At 36.8% G+C, this 18,527-nt stretch overlaps 1 protein-coding gene across 1 annotated transcript in view; it reads left to right on the forward strand.

Annotated features, from left to right (window-relative positions):
- Window positions 1-8,946: 8,946 nt before the first annotated feature.
- The window catches only part of LOC111741810 (lymphoid-restricted membrane protein), a 39,484-nt gene continuing 29,903 nt past the window's right edge, over window positions 8,947-18,527 (forward strand). Inside the window, exons 1-3 of the mRNA XM_023532366.1 lie at window positions 8,947-9,514; window positions 10,426-10,539; window positions 16,833-17,013. Of these exons, the coding sequence (XP_023388134.1) occupies window positions 8,947-9,514; window positions 10,426-10,539; window positions 16,833-17,013 (863 nt within the window). The remainder of the gene's footprint in view (window positions 9,515-10,425; window positions 10,540-16,832; window positions 17,014-18,527) is intronic.

The following is an 18,527-nucleotide window of genomic DNA, read 5'->3' on the forward strand; positions in this document are numbered from 1 at the left end:
GATGCAAAGTTCGTTTTCAACATTTTGCCATTCTAAACATAATTTAATATATTTTTATTTATCTTTGTAAATATTTGCAAGTATATCTATAGGGTAATTTCCTAGGAAAAAAAACAGATGGCCATCTGAAAAATAATGAAGGTTGGAGTTCTGTTTCCCTATATACCAAAATTAATTCTCAATGTATTTAGTCATAAAAGTACTAGAAAAAAACATGGGAGAATGTTATTGTGATTTTAGAGTCAGGAAGGCCTTTCTAACGTTAACACAAACTCAGAGGAGACACAGAGAAGATTGAAATTTGACTAAAATATGCATGACAAAAATATCAACAAAAATGGAAATGATAAATTGTACAAATGCATTTCTAACACGTAAAATACAAAGAAGTAAATTTCTCAATATATAGCTTTTGTAAATTGATAAAGTCAAGCTCCTATTGGAAAATGACTAAATAATACAAACAAATAGAACATAGAAATGGAAATACAAATAGCTTTAAACATATGAAACCACATTCATAAGGAGAGAAATGTAAATTAAAATGACGAGATATATCTCACCTATCAGATTGGCAGAGATCAACACATTGTGTTGGTGAGGGTGTGGGGTACCAAACGGGCTCACAGATCGCTGGTGAGATGATAAATTGATACAACTTCTATGGAAACCAATATGGCAATAGCTATCCAAATTTTCAGAAGAAAGTTTGTGAAGTTTTTTTTTTTTTCCTTTTAGTCAAATCTCTCTTTGAATTAACTTCATGTACTTAACTAGAAAGAAAGGCTACACCGAGTTTAAAAACAAAAACGAAACATTTCAAGGGAGGCATTACGCCCTTGGTGTAATGTGGATGACAACCATACTGGGCCATGGAAATTAACACAACAGCTAAGCACACCTCTGAGTATTTATCAGTCAGAGTCCCTTGGGAAACTGCTGGCATATTTTTTAAAAGAGGAGGCTGAAAAGAATTTCATTCCTGAAGGTGTGGACAGGGTTAAGGGAACCAAGGAGTCAGGAGTGCCCTGTGGTGCTGGCATCAGGGCTTTAGGGGCCATTACCATCGCAGCAAGGGAGGGGAGGTGTGCAGAACCAAGTGAGGACTGTTGCTGTAGGAGAGGGCCGCATGACAGGAGCCGAGGCAAAGCATGAACCACTGCCAGGCCCAGCAGGGCAGGAGAAGCATAGTCAATAACCCGGGCTCTTCCTCCTCCTGCCCATCTATTCTCTGTTGGCACCTCCTACTGGCCAAGTTCAATGGGAATCAGAGAGCAGGGGAGCCAGATTGATGTCCATAAAGAAGTCAGTCTCCTGGGACACTGAGCAAGGCTCGGCTTATCTTGCTTTATTTCCAGAGGGTAGATCTGAAAAGGCGACAGATGGTTTTCATTCCACTAATACATACCTTGCCCATATCTTCAGGGCCTTCTTTCATTTTAACCATCCTCCAAAAGTATCATGCCAATTTTTCTTCTAAAGAATTTACTTCTCTGTTGCTTTTTGGAATGAAACCCATAGGTCACTAAAATTCCCAATCTCTTTTTTTCTGGAACAGTATCTTTATGAAAATTGGCTTCCTGAAGACTCTGCATTTGCTTCTTAAAGTTTAAGTTTGGAAAGCAATTTAAAGACAGTGATCCTAGACTATAAGAGCACTATGGAATATATTAGGAGAAACAGTGCATTTTATATAGAGTGGGTTTTGAAAAAAAAAAAAAGTATGTTATGTTTGGCCATGCCTATACTAAAGGGGGATTCCACTGTCTGGTTTTCTTTTTTCTAATAGGGCCCCTCTCCCCCTCCAACCTACTTTTAGTCAGACAAAATGAGTCCTTGGATCGACTAGAGATTAATCCCAGAGATCCAGCTACTGGCTCACATCTAACAACACGTTAGAGAGAATAGTTATGTGTTTAAATAGATTTTTTTTTGCCCATTTACATGTTGGGATTTCATTTCCTTGACATGTTATTCTGAAGACTGGGGATGGGGTCCCTTAGAGGTTCTCTACTGATGATAAGACAGACAGCTGCTTTCAAGTCTGGCAATATCAGGGGCCCTGTCTAGTTAATTCACTTTAAGGGGAATGACTTGCCAAGTAAACAACACATTGTCACTCTACCTACAGTACATCCAACACCCAAAGCCCCATCTTGGGTTTCTCTTTTTAAAGCCTGCATATTGTCCCTTTGCATGCTCCCCTGTTCAGGAAGCCTGTGTCTGGGAGTGGAGAAGCTGCTCCAGTGGAGACTGTGTCTTTCTGGCTGCCTTCAGGACAAGTGCAGTCCAGGGGCTGAGCCCAGGGCGAGGGTGTTGTTAGAGTCAGCACAAGGCAATCAGCAAATGAGTGATGAGATAACATGTTCATTCGATTCATTGTAGAGCCTGCTGGCACTTATTCAGGTTATTTCTTTCACTGCTCTGAGAAACATTAGGTGTGATACACTTAATTGGACCAGGAAGTAAGAGCAGAATTTGTCAGACAGGCGATATGGTCTAGTGGATTCAGAACTCGAATATTATTTCTGGCTCTGCAGCCAGCTTCCTTTATGACTAGAGAGAAATCTCTCTGGGTGTTGCTAGTTTCGGTATCTGTAAATTGATAAGAAGGAGATCACAAGCATGGAAGTTATAATAGTTCATTTGCTGGGAAATTACACAGAGCAAGACTAATGAGAGGAATGGGTTAACTGGTCATTTCTCTCTGGGCACTATTTTGTGCTTTAAGAGGACATTTAATATCTGAATAAGTTAAAAGAGTTTAAGAAAGTACATCATACATGTGTTATCTCATTTCATTCTTGTAGCAAACCCAAGAGGTCATTCATGGTATTGATGCAGTTTTGCAGATGAAGAAACTGAGGCAGAGAGAGTTAAATAAATTGTCTAAGGTCACAGCACTAGTAAGGGCAGAGCTCGGATTTGAACTCAGGTTTTTTCAATCTAGAGCCCCAACTCTTAACTACTACAATCCCTCCTACTCACCTGGTGACAGAAATGATGACCCACAAGAATAGGAACATATATAAAAATCTAGATGGTCCAAAAATCCTTAGAGGAGCTGAGGAGAGAGAAAATAGGGAGAAGCAGGAAATCACTGATGCTAAGGCTTATGAAGCTTGTGATTGGGGACCTGAGTGGTCTGGCCAGAGAAGCCCCTTGGACAGTAGGCAAAACTGCCAGTTTGAGAACAAAATTCTAGTTCCACTTATGATGCTTTGGGCTGTGTTTAGAACCCTGATCCTGGTTTGCTTTTTTGTTTGTTTTGTGGTAGGTTTTGTTGTTTCTAAAATATTTATCCCAGCTGACTGTAATTTTCTTGGATGGCAAACATCATTATGGAAGGTCTCATTCATTTCTGAATCTGCTTGTATCCCACCTATCAAAACATATATTTTTTCACAACTTATATATTAGTCCATGACCTATCAAAACTTATATATTTTTTCAAAACTTATATATTAGTCCACCACCTCCCACTATCTTGCTTCCAACAGACTATTGACCCAATGCTGCCAAAACAAGCTTAGTCTCACCACTGTGCTTATACTTTGTCTCTCCCCACCTCCCTCTCAGATTTCTCCAAGCCCCTAACTTTCCAAAACATTTTATTAAAGCCCAGCTTACATCCCATCTATTTTATAAAGGCTTCTCAAAGTGCACTGAGCTTACCCTATCCTGACCTCCCCTGGAGCTCAATGTTCCACTCATGTACTTCTTTAAAGGTCTAATTATTGCTTTTTCCATAATTAATATGCGGAGTTTCCGAAACTATATATGGTCCCATAAAAGACTTAATGATGAACAGCATTAATGTTTTAGAAAGCACACAGCGCTTGGCCCAATAGAAACGTATGAAGTTTAACTTAAAAAGTGACTTTTCCTTCATCCTGATTAAAGAGAGATTATATTCTGGGCGATCTTTATTTTGTTGTTATCACCATGGCGGAGAGTACACTCAAATGGCATGGGTGCACGCAAAGCGGTCCGTCTTCCTCATTCCTCCCATGCGTCTTTCCCGTCGCACCGGGACTCTCAGATCTTGGCTAGAACGGAAGAGGCAGGTGTAGCTGATCAGCGGCTTCCCGCTTCTCCAGCCTGTCTGACCTCACTCCACGCCACCCTGTAGAAGTTAGCTCCACCAGGTCACCTGATCCTGCAGCCCCCACCCCCACCCCCACCGCTTCCCAGTTTTCAGAAGACGGTTCTTGGAGTGCTGGTGCGGTGAAGTGAAAATAAGGTGGTGAGTTTTTCCCCAAGTAAATAATTTTGGTTGATGCTATGGCCCTTAGTCATCTAAGGTCAAAAAAGTCCTGCCCCGAACAGGGAAAAATAGATGTACTTGCTGTGTTGTCTCTTTAGGGCAACCCCAAATTCAAAGTCCTTGTAGCAAATGAGACAAACCTCCAACATCAGGCTGTACTGGGTGCTCAAGAGAGTTCATTGAAACTTTAAATCTAGGAATAAAACCAAAACACTGAAAAAAAAAATGAGAAAAAAGATGGGTAGTTGAAAGTGATACAGCGAGTTTCCCCAGAAATGTGCCTTCACCACAAGCAAATCCCAGAGTTGTTTTGAAAGGGGCTTTTGGATACCGAAGTCCTGAATTGTGGTTTCCAGCCTTGGTCATTTGGAATGTGTATTAGTGGAAACTGGTTATGTGGTTTTGTAGGCAATAAGAATGTGGGAGTGCCTGAGTTCTTGGAGTTGGGAGATTTATCATAGGTTTTCTCCTGATTTCTGAGAAGAAAACCAGACTTTATATAATAAGAACTGAAACAGAAGGACATAGTCAGTTTTCAGAGGCATATGTGTGACTGCTTTTTTCAGAAATTGTTTCAATGTGAGATGTTTATAATAAGTTTGGTGCGACCCAGCCACAGCTTGTTACAACAAGGTTAAGGGAATGGTGGGAGGAGAGAGTTCCATTCTATACCAGCTTGCATTTATTAGTAATCAAAAAGGTTTGCAGATGGCAGCTTTGCTGAGCATTACTTAGTCCAGGACTTGTGGGTCGCAAATCATTTTAACAGTTGCTATTATCTATCCTAGAGAGGGAAGGGAAAAATAAGGGTTATTATTTCATCACATATTAAGTATAAGTCACAAAGAGACTAAAAACACTGTAATTTGGTAAATATAAAGTTTATTGGTTAAGTAAGTAGAAAACCATGCTCTGCCCTCCCACTGGGCTGGCTACAGATGAGTTTTCTGGGAACATCTCAGTGAACAGATGTTTCTTTTTATGTTTCAGTGAAGAGTTTACTGGCATCTAATTGTTAATGAAGGGAGTTTTTGGCAAAAGGAACCCCTTGTTTACCTATGTACATGTACAGGCATACCTGGTTTTATTCCACTTTGCTTCATTGCACTTCACTGATGTTGTGTTTTCTACAAATTGAAGGCAAAGCCCACCACCCACAGAAAGATCATGACTCGCTTTATTGCTGTGGTCTGGAACATTCCCAAACCCGCAATATCTCTGAGTTACGCCTGTACACTTATCTATATTGAAAATTTTACATACATTAAGGGTTTAATTAAACCAGATGGGACCCAGATGAAAATTTTGCCTGGCTTACATAATTAAATATTGAATGATTGTTAAAATAAGCTACTTGATCTAAAGTTTTTAAGTTCAATGTTTAAGAAATATTAGTAAGGGAAGAGAAAATGTAAATGGTTGGTAAGAGAAAGATAATTCCATTATTAACATAATCTTTTTGGAGTCAGAGTTTGCTGCAGAAGGCTTTCTAAAGAGCTTTTTTGAATCACCCTGAAATCTGCTAATTTTTTTCAAAGATGCTACTTTTGTATCTCTGAAGATCTTGTGTCTTTTTTTTACAAAGAAATTCAACTGTTTCTTAGTAATTCAAGAATATGGATATCAAAAAACAAAAATTATACCCTTATGTTGTTTGTATGTAAATTCCTAAGAATATGAAATATTGTTTATATTATACATGGTGAATTTATTCTAACCTATTGATAACAGCTTTAGGAAGTCAGAACAATTGTAGAAGATTTCTGTAAGTCTCATCAAAGAATGCAGAAGTCTTAGAGGTTAGTGTTGAACTCTGCAGTTACATCACTGATGCAAACCGAATAAGTAAGAAATAACCTAACTTTAGATGAGAAACAAATCACACTTGTTTTATAGATGCTGCCTGCCATGCACCTATAAGAGGCACTTAATTATTGTTTTATAGTTTTGAATCAAGGAGGTGGTCGAAAAGTATCGATACAAGAACTTTTACTATATACAGCAAAGCAATTCAAATGATATTAATAATGGGACTCAGATTCTAGAAACAAAACAAGCATAGTTCAATCAATAGGAGAAATGAAGAAATAAGATTAGTGAAATAATTGGTTTGGATATCTCTAATATTATTTTACATTACAGTTAGCTAATGTGTACACAAATGGAAATTCCTATGGCAGAATTATGGTTTCACTTTTTAATTTTCTGTTTATAACCATGGATTTAGCAAACAATATGTATAGTATTGTGCACAGTGCATGATGCATAATAGATGCCCCCCTGCCCAATTTTTCTCTGTTCTCACTTCCAAACTAGAATAACTCCCTACTATATGCTCTCATAGCCTCTGGCACCTTTTTTCCTAGTGTGTAATTATTTGTTTATTTGTAGGCTTTAGGGATGCTAGATTTCGCTAATAAAAATAACAGATGCCCAGTGAAATTTGAATATCAGATAAACAATAAATAATGTTTTAATATGTTTTTCCTGTGCAACTTTTGTGACACACTCTTATTTAAAAATTAGCCATTGTTTATCTAAAATTCAAACTTTATTGGGCATCCTGGATCTAATCTGGAGATTCTAGTGGCTAACTCGTTCATATTTGTATCTTTCACAGACTACAAGTTTTAGGAGAACTGATACTCTGTTTTCCTCATCTTTGTACCTCCAGTATCTATCTGTACAAGGTTTAGCACTTCTAGATACTTGATCAGTATTGGTTGAATGCCTAAAGGGATGAATGATATGGAGGGCCACTAAGATTCAGAAAACTTAAAAAGAAATCCTTGCCATTGGGATGTCTATGGGTGTACTACTTATATGTAGTAAATATTCAGTCAATTAAAATGGATAAATAAGAAGAAAATTCCTTTAAAAGAGAGACTCCAAGCAACTGATTTTACTGGTAGAATTAACTTTCAAATTTAATTTTTAGTTAGTACTTTTCCAAAGACAGTTATTGCATAAATCAAGTTAGACTTGTATTTTTAAGTGTTATGGCAGATTGAAGCTAAACTTTTCTACCAGGATCTAAAACTAAAAAAGAGGCTTGGGCAGGACAGACAGGAGATGTTTCCAGGCCATATATGGAGTGGGTAGCATAAATTTTGAAATCTTTTATCATCCCATCTTACTTATTGAACCCCCACAAATGTTCTTCTCTACATTAGAAAAAGCAAAACAAGTTAATCTTGTAAAGTTTTGTTAGCTCATGAAGAGTTAGTGTCTTAAGTGTACTCTTGATAAGATTTAGTTTATAAACTGTGGAGCAGAGCTCACTTAGGTGAGTCATGAAAGTTTAGAAAACAGATGGTAGAAGGAGAAAAATGCCTTGGAAAAGCAAATAGAAATGCGGGTTTTATGTGGTAGGTACATGAATCTGGCTCAGTCACAAAGGCCTGCAAGTGAGGCCTTTCTTTGTGGCTTGAACCGAATCCCACATCAATATTCACCGAACTGGGCAGGCAGGATCTGGGAGTTTGAGGTCTGAGTTCCTTCTGCTCACCCTGGGTCTCAGTTCTCTGGCTCTCCAAGGGAAAATCTGGCTCTTCAGTTAGGCAAAATTTTGGACTTATTTCCAAATTTCTTAATTACTCTCTTGTAAAAAGTCTTTTTTGTATTAAGGTATAATTGACATACAACATTAGTTTCAGTTGTATGACATAGTAATTTGTCATTTGCATGCATTGTGAAATGGTCACTACAATGTCTAGTTACCATCTGTCACCTTACAAAGTAAATACAATATTATTGATTATATTCTCCATGTTGTCCATTACATTCCCATGACTTATTTATCTTATAACTAGAAGTTTGTATTTCTTAGTCCCCTTCACCCATTTTGCTCCCTCCCCTCAGGCAACCACTCATCTGTTCTCTGTGTCTATGACTCTGGGTTTTGAAAAGACTTTTTGTTGTTGTTGTTAAAGGTCATATATCCATTAAATAAAATAATGCTGGAGTTAGATCCTCTTTGGCTCAAATCTTAAAGATGTGACCATTAGCAAGTTACTTGATTTCTTTGAGCCTGTTTTATTATTTATAAAAAGGAGATATTTCCACATATCTGACAGAGTTTGTATAAAGTTTAGACATAATACATATAAAATACCTAACATAGGGCATATTTAGTAAGTTCTCGATAGATGAGGACCAGAACAGGTACTCAAATGGAAGCTGTTATTTTCTTCACCATTATCATCATATTTGACAGATTATTATAAACGTAAAGCAATGTGGTTAAGAGTATAGCCTCTGGAGCAGGAAGGACTGTCTGGTTTCAAATCTGGGTTCTGGCATTTATCTGGGGTGACTTTGGGTGTGTCTCTTTTTCTCTCTTTCCCTGAAAATGGAGATAATTAGTAACATTTATGCTATAGAGTTGTTTTAAGGATAAAATGAGTTGATATGTATAAAGAACTTAGTACCATGCCTAGCACTTGGTAAGTACTTTATACATGTTAGCTGTTATTATTTTCTAGAAATTTGAATGCTAAAATTAAACACTTGGAAAGTTGTTTAAAGACAGTTAAAGACATCTTGATCTGTCCAAAGTTGACTTAGGAATAAATAGCGTATTGCTAAATTGATGTTAAGACAATGCTAACTTTAAAAACAATGTTTGCTTTTGCCTGTACTTTAGCTATTTCATCTGTGTAATTGAAGGAAAATCAACTATGGCCTCTGCAAGGAAGGTAACTGAGAAGCGGCATAACCCAGTGGAAAGCATTTGCAGAAAAATTAGAGCCATCCAAAAGAGAGAAGAGATTTCAAATTCAATTCAACAGATTATCAAATACCAGTCCAGCAGCTTTGATAATCCACAGGCTAATACCAGGAAAGGTTTTGAAGAGGTACTGAAGAAAATGTCTGCTCCTCACGTTGCTACACCCAGCAGTCACTTCTCAGGTTCTGAGAAGGATGGTGACTTCATTTCATCTCCTCAGATAGTGTCTCCAAGAACCCCATTATTCTCTCATCTCAGCTCTCCTGAGAATGCAACATACACTGCTATCCTCACAAGTTCTGAAAACATCTTAAGGCCGAGATGCTCCCAGAATTCTATATCATTGGTATCACAGATCAGGAAGGGGTTACCCTTCTGTAATAAAGATTTAAATAACTGTAATAGTGAAAATAATTTTAGTATCTTAACACTTGATTTTGATTCCACCTCTGATCAAAGCTCTGAAATTTTTACTCCTCAGGATTCAGTGGTGAACAAATTATCTCTGAATGAAGATGGTAAATATCTTTTAATATTTGTTCTTTCTATAAAGCAATAGCATATCACTTTCAGGATACCTGAACTAAAAAAACAAACAAACAAAAAGTGCAATCTACATTTTTAAAGCTTGGATGGAAACATCCATCTTTTCCTTTTTAAGTATGTTTGTTTCCTTTTTCTTCTATCTTAAAAAAATTTCTATATGTAAAAATAAGTATTTTCTATGATTTCAATTAAAAACTAGATAGAAATTCTGGATTGTATTTACAATCATAATCATTGGTATTTCTCTTCTGACCTGAAAACAAACTTTCTTCAGGGAAAATTAGAATGTCAGGATGATAATACATAGATATAGGAGAGTTAAAATTCATATAGTTTCTAGGTGCCTTGCTGAAAACACCATTTTAGCAATTTTTTTGTGTGAGAGTTAAAACATGTAAGAAAGTGTGGGTTCCATTGTAGAGCCAGTAATTTGGGCCAGAGGAGAATGTAAATTCTGCAGGCCAATTCCAATTGAAATTTTGGGAACTCTGTTTAGTTCCATATATGATAGGAACTGAAAAACAAAGCAATGTAAAATAACACATTCTGTATAGCTAGTTTCTGCTTTCTCACTGTTTTTCTTTAAAATATTTCTATTTGTGTTATACTAATTGCTTTCTCACAGAGTGATTTTAATATCACAGGGCAAAAACTCGTTTCCCTCTCCTTCATCTCTCCTTTTTATGTACTTTTACAAAATTTAAAAATTAAAAATGAATAGATCTTTCAAGACCACTTTTTTGTTTTATTTAAGTTAAATAGCCAGTATTATGAGCTGCTATTCACTTATATATGTTTTTTTCTGTTAAAATTAAAATCGGAAAAAAAAAAAAATGCAGCACAGAAAGGCATTGCTAGATTTGCAAACTTTTTCTTCTAATAGAATGGAAACTAGTAACCAATGACGACGAGGAAGATGTAACCTATGGCACTAACAGGACCTGTGAAGAAGAGTTATTCACAAGTATTTTTCATGCATGTGACACAAAATGCAGAGGTAAGTTGAAAATTACCTCCTCAAATGATTGTAGTGTTCATCAAGTCATTCGTACTTTCTATGGTGAGAGAAAGGCAAATGGTTTTATGTGGTGCTCTGTGGGTCTGTGTCTACACACATGGTGTGTGCAACCTAACATGGGAGTAAGGATAGCTGTTGAGGTAGTGGTTATTTCTTAATAAATTCTTTGTACCTATTTTGCATATTTTACCAGTATCTTGAGTGATTTTATTGAGGTTATCAGCTGATTTACCAGCTTGAATCATTGATTGGAACTCCTGATATGTCACAGGTTTTGCCACACAAGAAATATATACTTCAAATATATAAAACCACTATACATGTTTAGCTCAAAATTTTTAATTTTAGATTTTCACTTCTGCTTTTTTTAGAGATGTGTTCTTTTAAAAATTTCCACAAGTAATTTTTAGTACATAAATGATTCATGCTCATTGTAATAAATTAATAACATATAAATAAGCAAAAAGGAAAAATTCATCAGTAATCCTATTTGCCCAAAAAACTATTGATTGTTTTATAACCTTCCACAATTTCCTCTGTCAATATGGTTTTATTTGGATTAATTTTTTCATTTTAGAATATTTTAAACATATACAGAAGTAGAGAGAATAATATAATGAACCCTTATATAAATGTCATAACCAATTATGTCTCATTTTTAACGCCACTCATTTTCCTCTCTTCCACTTTGGACTATTTTGAGATAAATCCAAGACATCACAATATTTCATCTGTAAATATTTCAATGCGTATTTCTAAAAGATAGACTGATTTCAACCACAGCTGCAATGTCGTTATCGTGACTAAAAATGTAACATAATTTCTTAAAGATCTTGTCAGTATTCAAAAGTTCTCATTTATGTGAGGAATTTATTTATTCTTAAATAGTTTAACTGTTCAAATAAATATTCAAGAAAGGTTTGTTCATAGTAATTAGTTGTATGACTTTTCTCTATTTTCCCTTTCCATCTCTTTTTGTTTCTATTTTAAGTTATTTGTTAACTAAACTGGTTCTTTTATCGCAGTTTCCCCCAGTATGAATTTTGGTAATTGTGTGCCTGTGGGAACACTTAACCTGTTTCTCTGATCAGATTTGATCAGATAAAAGTTTTACTTTTTTATTTTTGTTAAGAATTTTCATCGGTGGTGTCATGTATTTTTATCAGAAGGCAAAACTATTGATGATGAAAGCCTAAATCTGTTCTTTCATTGGGTGTTGAATGGTGATATTCTATCATTTCTTCCTCATGTATCAGCTGCTATAAGAGAAACTCTACCCTGTTTCATCAACTATTTGGTTGTCTTGAGTGTTGTTTCCTGAAGGAGAGGCAGGATAAAAGCTTGACTGTGTTTCTGATCACTTGAGAGTAAGTTGTGTTTTGTTGTTTTTTTTTTTTACCCCTAAGGGGACTAGTGTGTATTTACTATAAATGAGGACGTTTTCTTGCATGACCACAGAACAATGATCAAAATCAGGATATTTAACTTTGATACAATACTATAATTCAAAATTCTATATTCAAATTTTGTCAGTTGTCCCAATAATGAACTTTATAACTTTTTTGTTTCCTGGCCCAGGATCCAATTCAGAATCAATCCTTGTATTAAGTTGTCACATCTCTTTAGTCTCCTTATGTCTGGAACAGTTCCTCAGATTCCTTGTCGTTTGTGACCTTGACATTTTTGAAACTTGTAGGCCAGTTACTTTTTGAATGTCTGATATTTCCCCTTTATTCGGGTTATACATTTTCACAGACATTATTGAAGTGATGTTCCTCTCAGTACAATATATCCAAATTTTTAACTTTGATTCCTTGATTAGTGTGGTGTCTGCCATTTTCGAATTGGGCAGTTACTATTTTTCCTTTGTAATTAATAAGCAATTTATGGGAACATACTTTGCTATGTAAATATCCTATTTCTCAACAAACTTTCACTAATTTTAGCATTAGTAATTTATAGTAAGAAATATATATTTGTTCTTTGTTTCAATTCTGGGACAGAGTTCCTAAAACCATTGGAATTGAATAAGTAATGAGAGCAATAAAGGTCTTATTTTAATGAGGTGATTTTTAGATGGGAGCTGTTTGCCGGAGGAGCCAACCCATGATTAGAGTGTTGGAACTTTCAGTCCAAGCCCTCTGACCTCTGAGGAAGGGGAGAAAGGATGGAGATCAAGTTCAGTCACCAATGGGAAATGATTTAATCAATCAGGGCTAAGTCATGAAGCTTCCATAAAACCCCAAAAGAGAAGGTTAGAGAGTTTCTAGATTGGTGAACACATGGAGGTTTGGAGAGAGGGTCAAGCCAGAGACAGCATGGAACCTCTGTGCCCTTTTCCCATACCTTACCCTTTGCATCTCTTCTACCTGGCTCTTCTTGAATTATATCCCATTATAATAAACTGGTGACCTAGTAAGTAAAATGTTTCTCTGGAAACTCCAGAAAATTAATCAAACCCAAGGAGGAAGTTATTAGAACCTCCAATCTATAGCTGGTTGGTCAGAAGCCGGTGACAACCTAGACTTTGATTGACAGTCTAAAGTGGGGGTAGTCTTGGAGGACTGCACCAATAACCTATGGGATCTGACACTATCACCAGGTAGATAGTGTCAAAATTGAGTTGAATTATAGGATATACAGCTGGTGTCTAAGAATTGCTTGGATGTGTGGAGAAAAAAACCCACATGTGAAAAATGCCGATGTCCCATTTTGAACAAAAGTGGTCAAACAGGAAGAATTTTCCTTTTTTGTTCTATTCAGGCATGCCCTCGTGAAGGACAACAGTCTGTTACTTAGCCTACCAATTTAAATGTTAACCTCATCCAAAACCCTTACAGAAACGTCCAGAAGAATACTTGACCAAATATCCAGGCACCCCATGGCCCAGTCAGGTGACACATAAACCATCACAGGCCTGAGGCCTTTCTATTTTGAGGTATATGATAGAAGGTTTAGAGTTTTAGTAAACAAAAGTGAGTTAAAGGCATTATTCTTGTTGGCTGTCCAGCTCCCGTTCCAATTCTACAAATAAGTAATAAAAATCATCTCTTTAAATATATTAATAATTTTTCCCTTTCCAGTATTCTCTATCACTGCCAAATGACATTTGCCATTAAATTAATATTCTCTTTAAAGTTACTCGGTTTCTGTTTCAACTGACCCCTCCTCTTAATTACTAGACTTTTCTTATTTCATGTTCTATTCTTAGCTTATTGAGGGAAGGATCTTCACTCCTGCATCCATCATGTCAACCTTCTGCTTATCCACCTTCCACCACCTGCTGCTTCCGTAAAGCAGACAGCCCAGGGCAGGTCTTAGAAGTAAAAGAGATGCTTATGCTTAAAGAAGATTGGTGTGTCAATTAGCAACTTAGTCTGGATATTTTTTTTTAAATTTATTTTAATTAGTTTCAGATATACAGTACATTGGTTAGACATCTATATAGTTCATAAAACAATCTCCCCAATTACTCCCTCCCTCCCCTGACCCTCCACCTGGCCATCATATTAATGCCAACTGCGTTTCCTCTGCTGTGTTCCCCAACCCCGTGACCAACTATCAACTACTAATTTATACGTCTTTAACCCTTCACCCCATTCTCCCAGCCACCCCAACTCCCCTCCCCTCTGTCCATCACCAAATTGTCCACTATTTGTGAGTCTGTTTTTAATCACTGTGTTCTTTTTATTCTTTAGATTCCACATGTAAGTGATCATATAGTGTTTATCTTTTTCTATCTGACCTAAATACCTTCTAGGTCCATCAAAGCAATATCCTTTTCCATCCTCTTCCTTTTAGTCTGTGTGTGTCTTTTAATCTGGAGTAAGTTTCTTATAGACAACATTTAGGGGTCTTGTTTTCCTTTCCATTAATCCACTCTATCTTTTAGTTGGAGCACTTAATTCTTTTCCATTTGAGGTACTTAGTGATAGGAATGTAGTTGTTACCATTCTTTATTCCTGTTTTTGATACATGATTTTTCTTCTTAATGAAGTCTCTCCAACATTTCCTGTAATACTGGTTTGATGGTGATAAATTCCTTTAGCTTATTTTTGTCTAGGAAGCTCTTTATCTGTCCTTCAACTCTAAACAGTAACTTTGCTGGATAAAATATTCTTGATTGAAGATCCTGTGCCTTCCTCATGTCGAATATTTTTTGCCAAGCCCTTCTGTCCTGCACAGTTTCTTTTGAGAAATCAGATGCCAGTCTTATGGATGTTCCATTGTAAGTAATTATTTCTTTTTCCCTTGCTGCTTTTAATATTCTTTATTTTTATTTAACCTTTGGCATTTTAATTATGATGTGTCTTGCTGTAGGCCTCTTTGGATCCCTGGTTTTTGGAATTCTCTGAGCTTCCTGGGATTTTACATCCATTTCCTTCACCAGGTTAGGGAAGTTTGCCATCATTATTTCTTCAAACAGCTGTTTGACATCTTGATTTTCTTCAGGTATGCCAATCAGATGGATATTTGGACCCTTAATAGTGTCCCATATTCTCCTTAAATTATTTTTATAGTCTTGGCATCTTATCTCTTGCCATTCTGATTGCGTGTCCTTGGCTTTCACATCCTCCAGATAGGGCATTTGATCCTTTTCTTTATTCATTTTGTGTATTCCTTTTTTAATTCTATTTAATATGCTTCTCACCTCAGATAATGTGTTCTTCACTTCAGACTGGTTCCTTTTTATAATTTCCATTTTTATGTTTTTTATCTCTTTGTTAAAGTTCTCACTGGGTTCATCTATACTTCCCAAAAGTTCATTGAGCATCTTAATAACCAGTGTTTTGAACTCTGCATCTGTTAGATTGCTTGACTCCATTATATCTGGATCTCTGTTCTCTCTCATATGGTTTCTGCTTCTTTGTCTTCCCATTTGGGCTGCCTTTCCATGTCTGTTTCTATGTACTAAGCAAAGCTCCTAAGTCTCCTGGTCTTATTAGTGTGGATTTGTGAAGTAAGTTTCCAGTGGCAGTCCTGAGAGGGGTTCAGTTGCAGGCCAAATTTATCCCAAGCCTCTGTCCCTCTGGGGCCACCTGTTAAGATTCAGCAAGCAATCCACAGATGCTGTGCTTATAGTTGCCTCAAAAGGCCACACCAGAAACCGAGGACATCTGCCTCCAGTGTGAGTCTAGGTGCTGCTCAGCAAGGAGCACCTGACTCACTGAGGATATACCTGGATGTGACTTGGGTGGGACCGTGAGTTGGGGGAGGAGGGGTTTCAGGGAATCCTGGGCTGAGTGACCTCTGTTATCCAGTTTGATGACATCACGGCTATGGCAGTGCTGTGTCTGTGCACTGGGAGGGGGAGGGCTCAACAGGGAACAATGGATATCACCAGCACTTCTGTACAGACGAGTCTCGCCTCGGCCCTCACTCCAACAATGTCTCCCTGTAAGTCCCTGGTGCCCTCTGCGTGCAGCTGAATGGGCACTGGTGCCCAGAATAAGCAGGTCCGTCATTGCGAAAATCTGTTCGAGGATGCGGCCCCTTTGAGAGGCATCTGCCGCTGCCACTGCCGCTGCCGCTGCCGCAGCCTCCGTCTCACTTAACCACTCAGGACTGCACAGCCCTGCGTCCTTGCCCTGTCCTACTTTCTGCTTTCTTGGATTTCTCCCTAGTTGTATGCCTTGTTCATCTAGATCCCAGACGATTTTTCTTTGCTGCTGCTCCTTTCCGTTACAACTTTGATTTAGTCACCAGAGGGTTGAACAGAGCCTCTATCATCTATGTCATTTATTTTCTGCTCGGTCTGGATAATTTCTGAATGCGATTGTAGGACTGACTATCTAAGAATGGCCTCTCTACTCTGATTCCCTCCACAAGTCAGTACTTACTTGAGATTGACATTTCACATAGGGCAGAAAAACTTTCTTCACTGAATGCTTTTTAAGGAAAGAATGGGAGACAAAATAGTGGCATTTTGTTTACTTCCCACAGTGATTACTGATTACATATCATCTATATTTAAACTTCAGAACAACTCCTATAATAGGTATCATCATCTTCATTTCACAAAGAAACAAGCTCAAAGAGATTAATTTTCCCAAATCCAGATGACTGGCATATTCTGGGCCAAGATTTGACACTAAGTCCATTAGACTCCAGCCGAAGGCCAGTGCTCTGACCACTCTACTATGTCAACTCAACAGGACTGTGAGGGTTATATAGTATGTTTCCAGGACCCAAGGAACCCGAGAGAATTAAGCACCTCATTTATAAAAAAATAACCTATTTTCCAAAACTAATTTGCCTTTCTTCTTCCTAAGGCTCAGTAGGAATTGATAAAATAATAGATTACCTGAGACAAACAGCTAGTCCAGATTCTGAAGAAGGTGGCCTTGAGGAGCTGTGGAATATGCTTGATCCTGAAAAGAGAGATCTGCATGTGGATCTGGAAACTTTCCATGCTATCATGAAAAGATGGATGGCTTGCCTTAGAAACAAATGGTAATCACAGCCCCAGCAGCAATCATTTTCAGATTCTGTTTTAACAATTGATTGCAGTAAATGCTAATCATTGTTTTCTGTGTTGATGGAAATATTATAATTTGGTGCTTCTCACTCTAGTATGCGTTGGAATCACCTGAATGATATTATCTGCTTCTTGGCCACTCACGCCCCTCCCCACTCCATAATTCAGTGTGTCTGGGGTGACACCTGATAATTTACATTTTTAACAAGATTCCAGGTGATATTGAAGCTGACTATGGGAGGAGATGATGGGCACACTCTGAGAATTACATTATACTACACATATGAATTTATATATGTTAATTATGTTAATTCTGATAAGACTCTATTGTGATTGGGGGCAGCACATTATTATGTTCACACAGAGAATTGAGCCAGCATAGGAGTCAGGCAAGTTATCGATACTGTCCAGCAAATCTCCAAATGCATTTAAACTCGGAGTCAATGGCCTTTTGAGTTCAGTGGGAATGGTTAGGCTGTGAGTGTAATTTAGAAGTCTCGAATATAGGGAAGTTAAAAGGAAAAGGAAAAAATAGTGGAGTAGGAAAAAAGTGAAGATGGAGAATGACACTCATGATCTCAGGTGCCCCTGATGGATACTGGAGAAGAGTCACCTCTTCACAGGATCCCAAATTCCTGTGGCTTTTACTCAGCAATCTCCAGCTATCAGCTAATAGATACTAGGGATTTGTTTAAAGAAAACTTCAAGCCCAAAGAATGACAAAACTTGCTAGATTTCATAGGGATATAATGTATAAATGACAAGAAAAAGTGATTGAAATGTTGTTTGACATACATAAGTTAATTATGAGGACAAGAAAAATATACAAATATTAGTGACCAAAAAAATACAAATAAAGACAACATACAATTTTTGCCCATCAGTTTAGCAAAGTTTTAAAAGAAAGACTCTATCCCATGTTATTATCCCAGAGCAGGTGGAAAAATAAGCCCCTTCTCACACATTGTAGCCAGTAGTGCAAGGGTACAGTTTCTTTTTTTTAAGAGCAATTTAAGAACGTATGTATTAAACCCTTAAAATATGCACTCTATTCAAGCTAGTAATGTAACTTTAAGGAAAATAACCTATCATATACTCTAATCTGTGTGTAGAAAGCTATTTATAATAGCAATGAATAAAAGCAAGCCAAACCAAATATATGTGGACAGATATAATCCTTCCATATACCAGAATTCTAAATAATCACTCAAAATTGTAATTAGGTATTTGACAAGTTAAATATTCATATGTATTTCAAATAACAGGCCATAAATTCATATATGTAGTATAACCTCATATTTGTAAAAAATATATACATAGGAAAAAATAGGGAGGAATATATTCCAAAATGATTATATTTGCATGATGATTCTGACTTTTTTCTTATGAATTCTCTCATTTTTTCCTAAAATATTTAAGTTTGATTGTATAATAAAAATATCAGTAATCTAATTATAAAATGGAGTGAGGGAAAAAGAAAAACTAATTT

Source organism: Pteropus vampyrus, unplaced genomic scaffold, assembly GCF_000151845.1.
Source record: "Pteropus vampyrus isolate Shadow unplaced genomic scaffold, Pvam_2.0 Scaffold82, whole genome shotgun sequence".
NCBI lineage: Eukaryota > Metazoa > Chordata > Mammalia > Chiroptera > Pteropodidae > Pteropus > Pteropus vampyrus.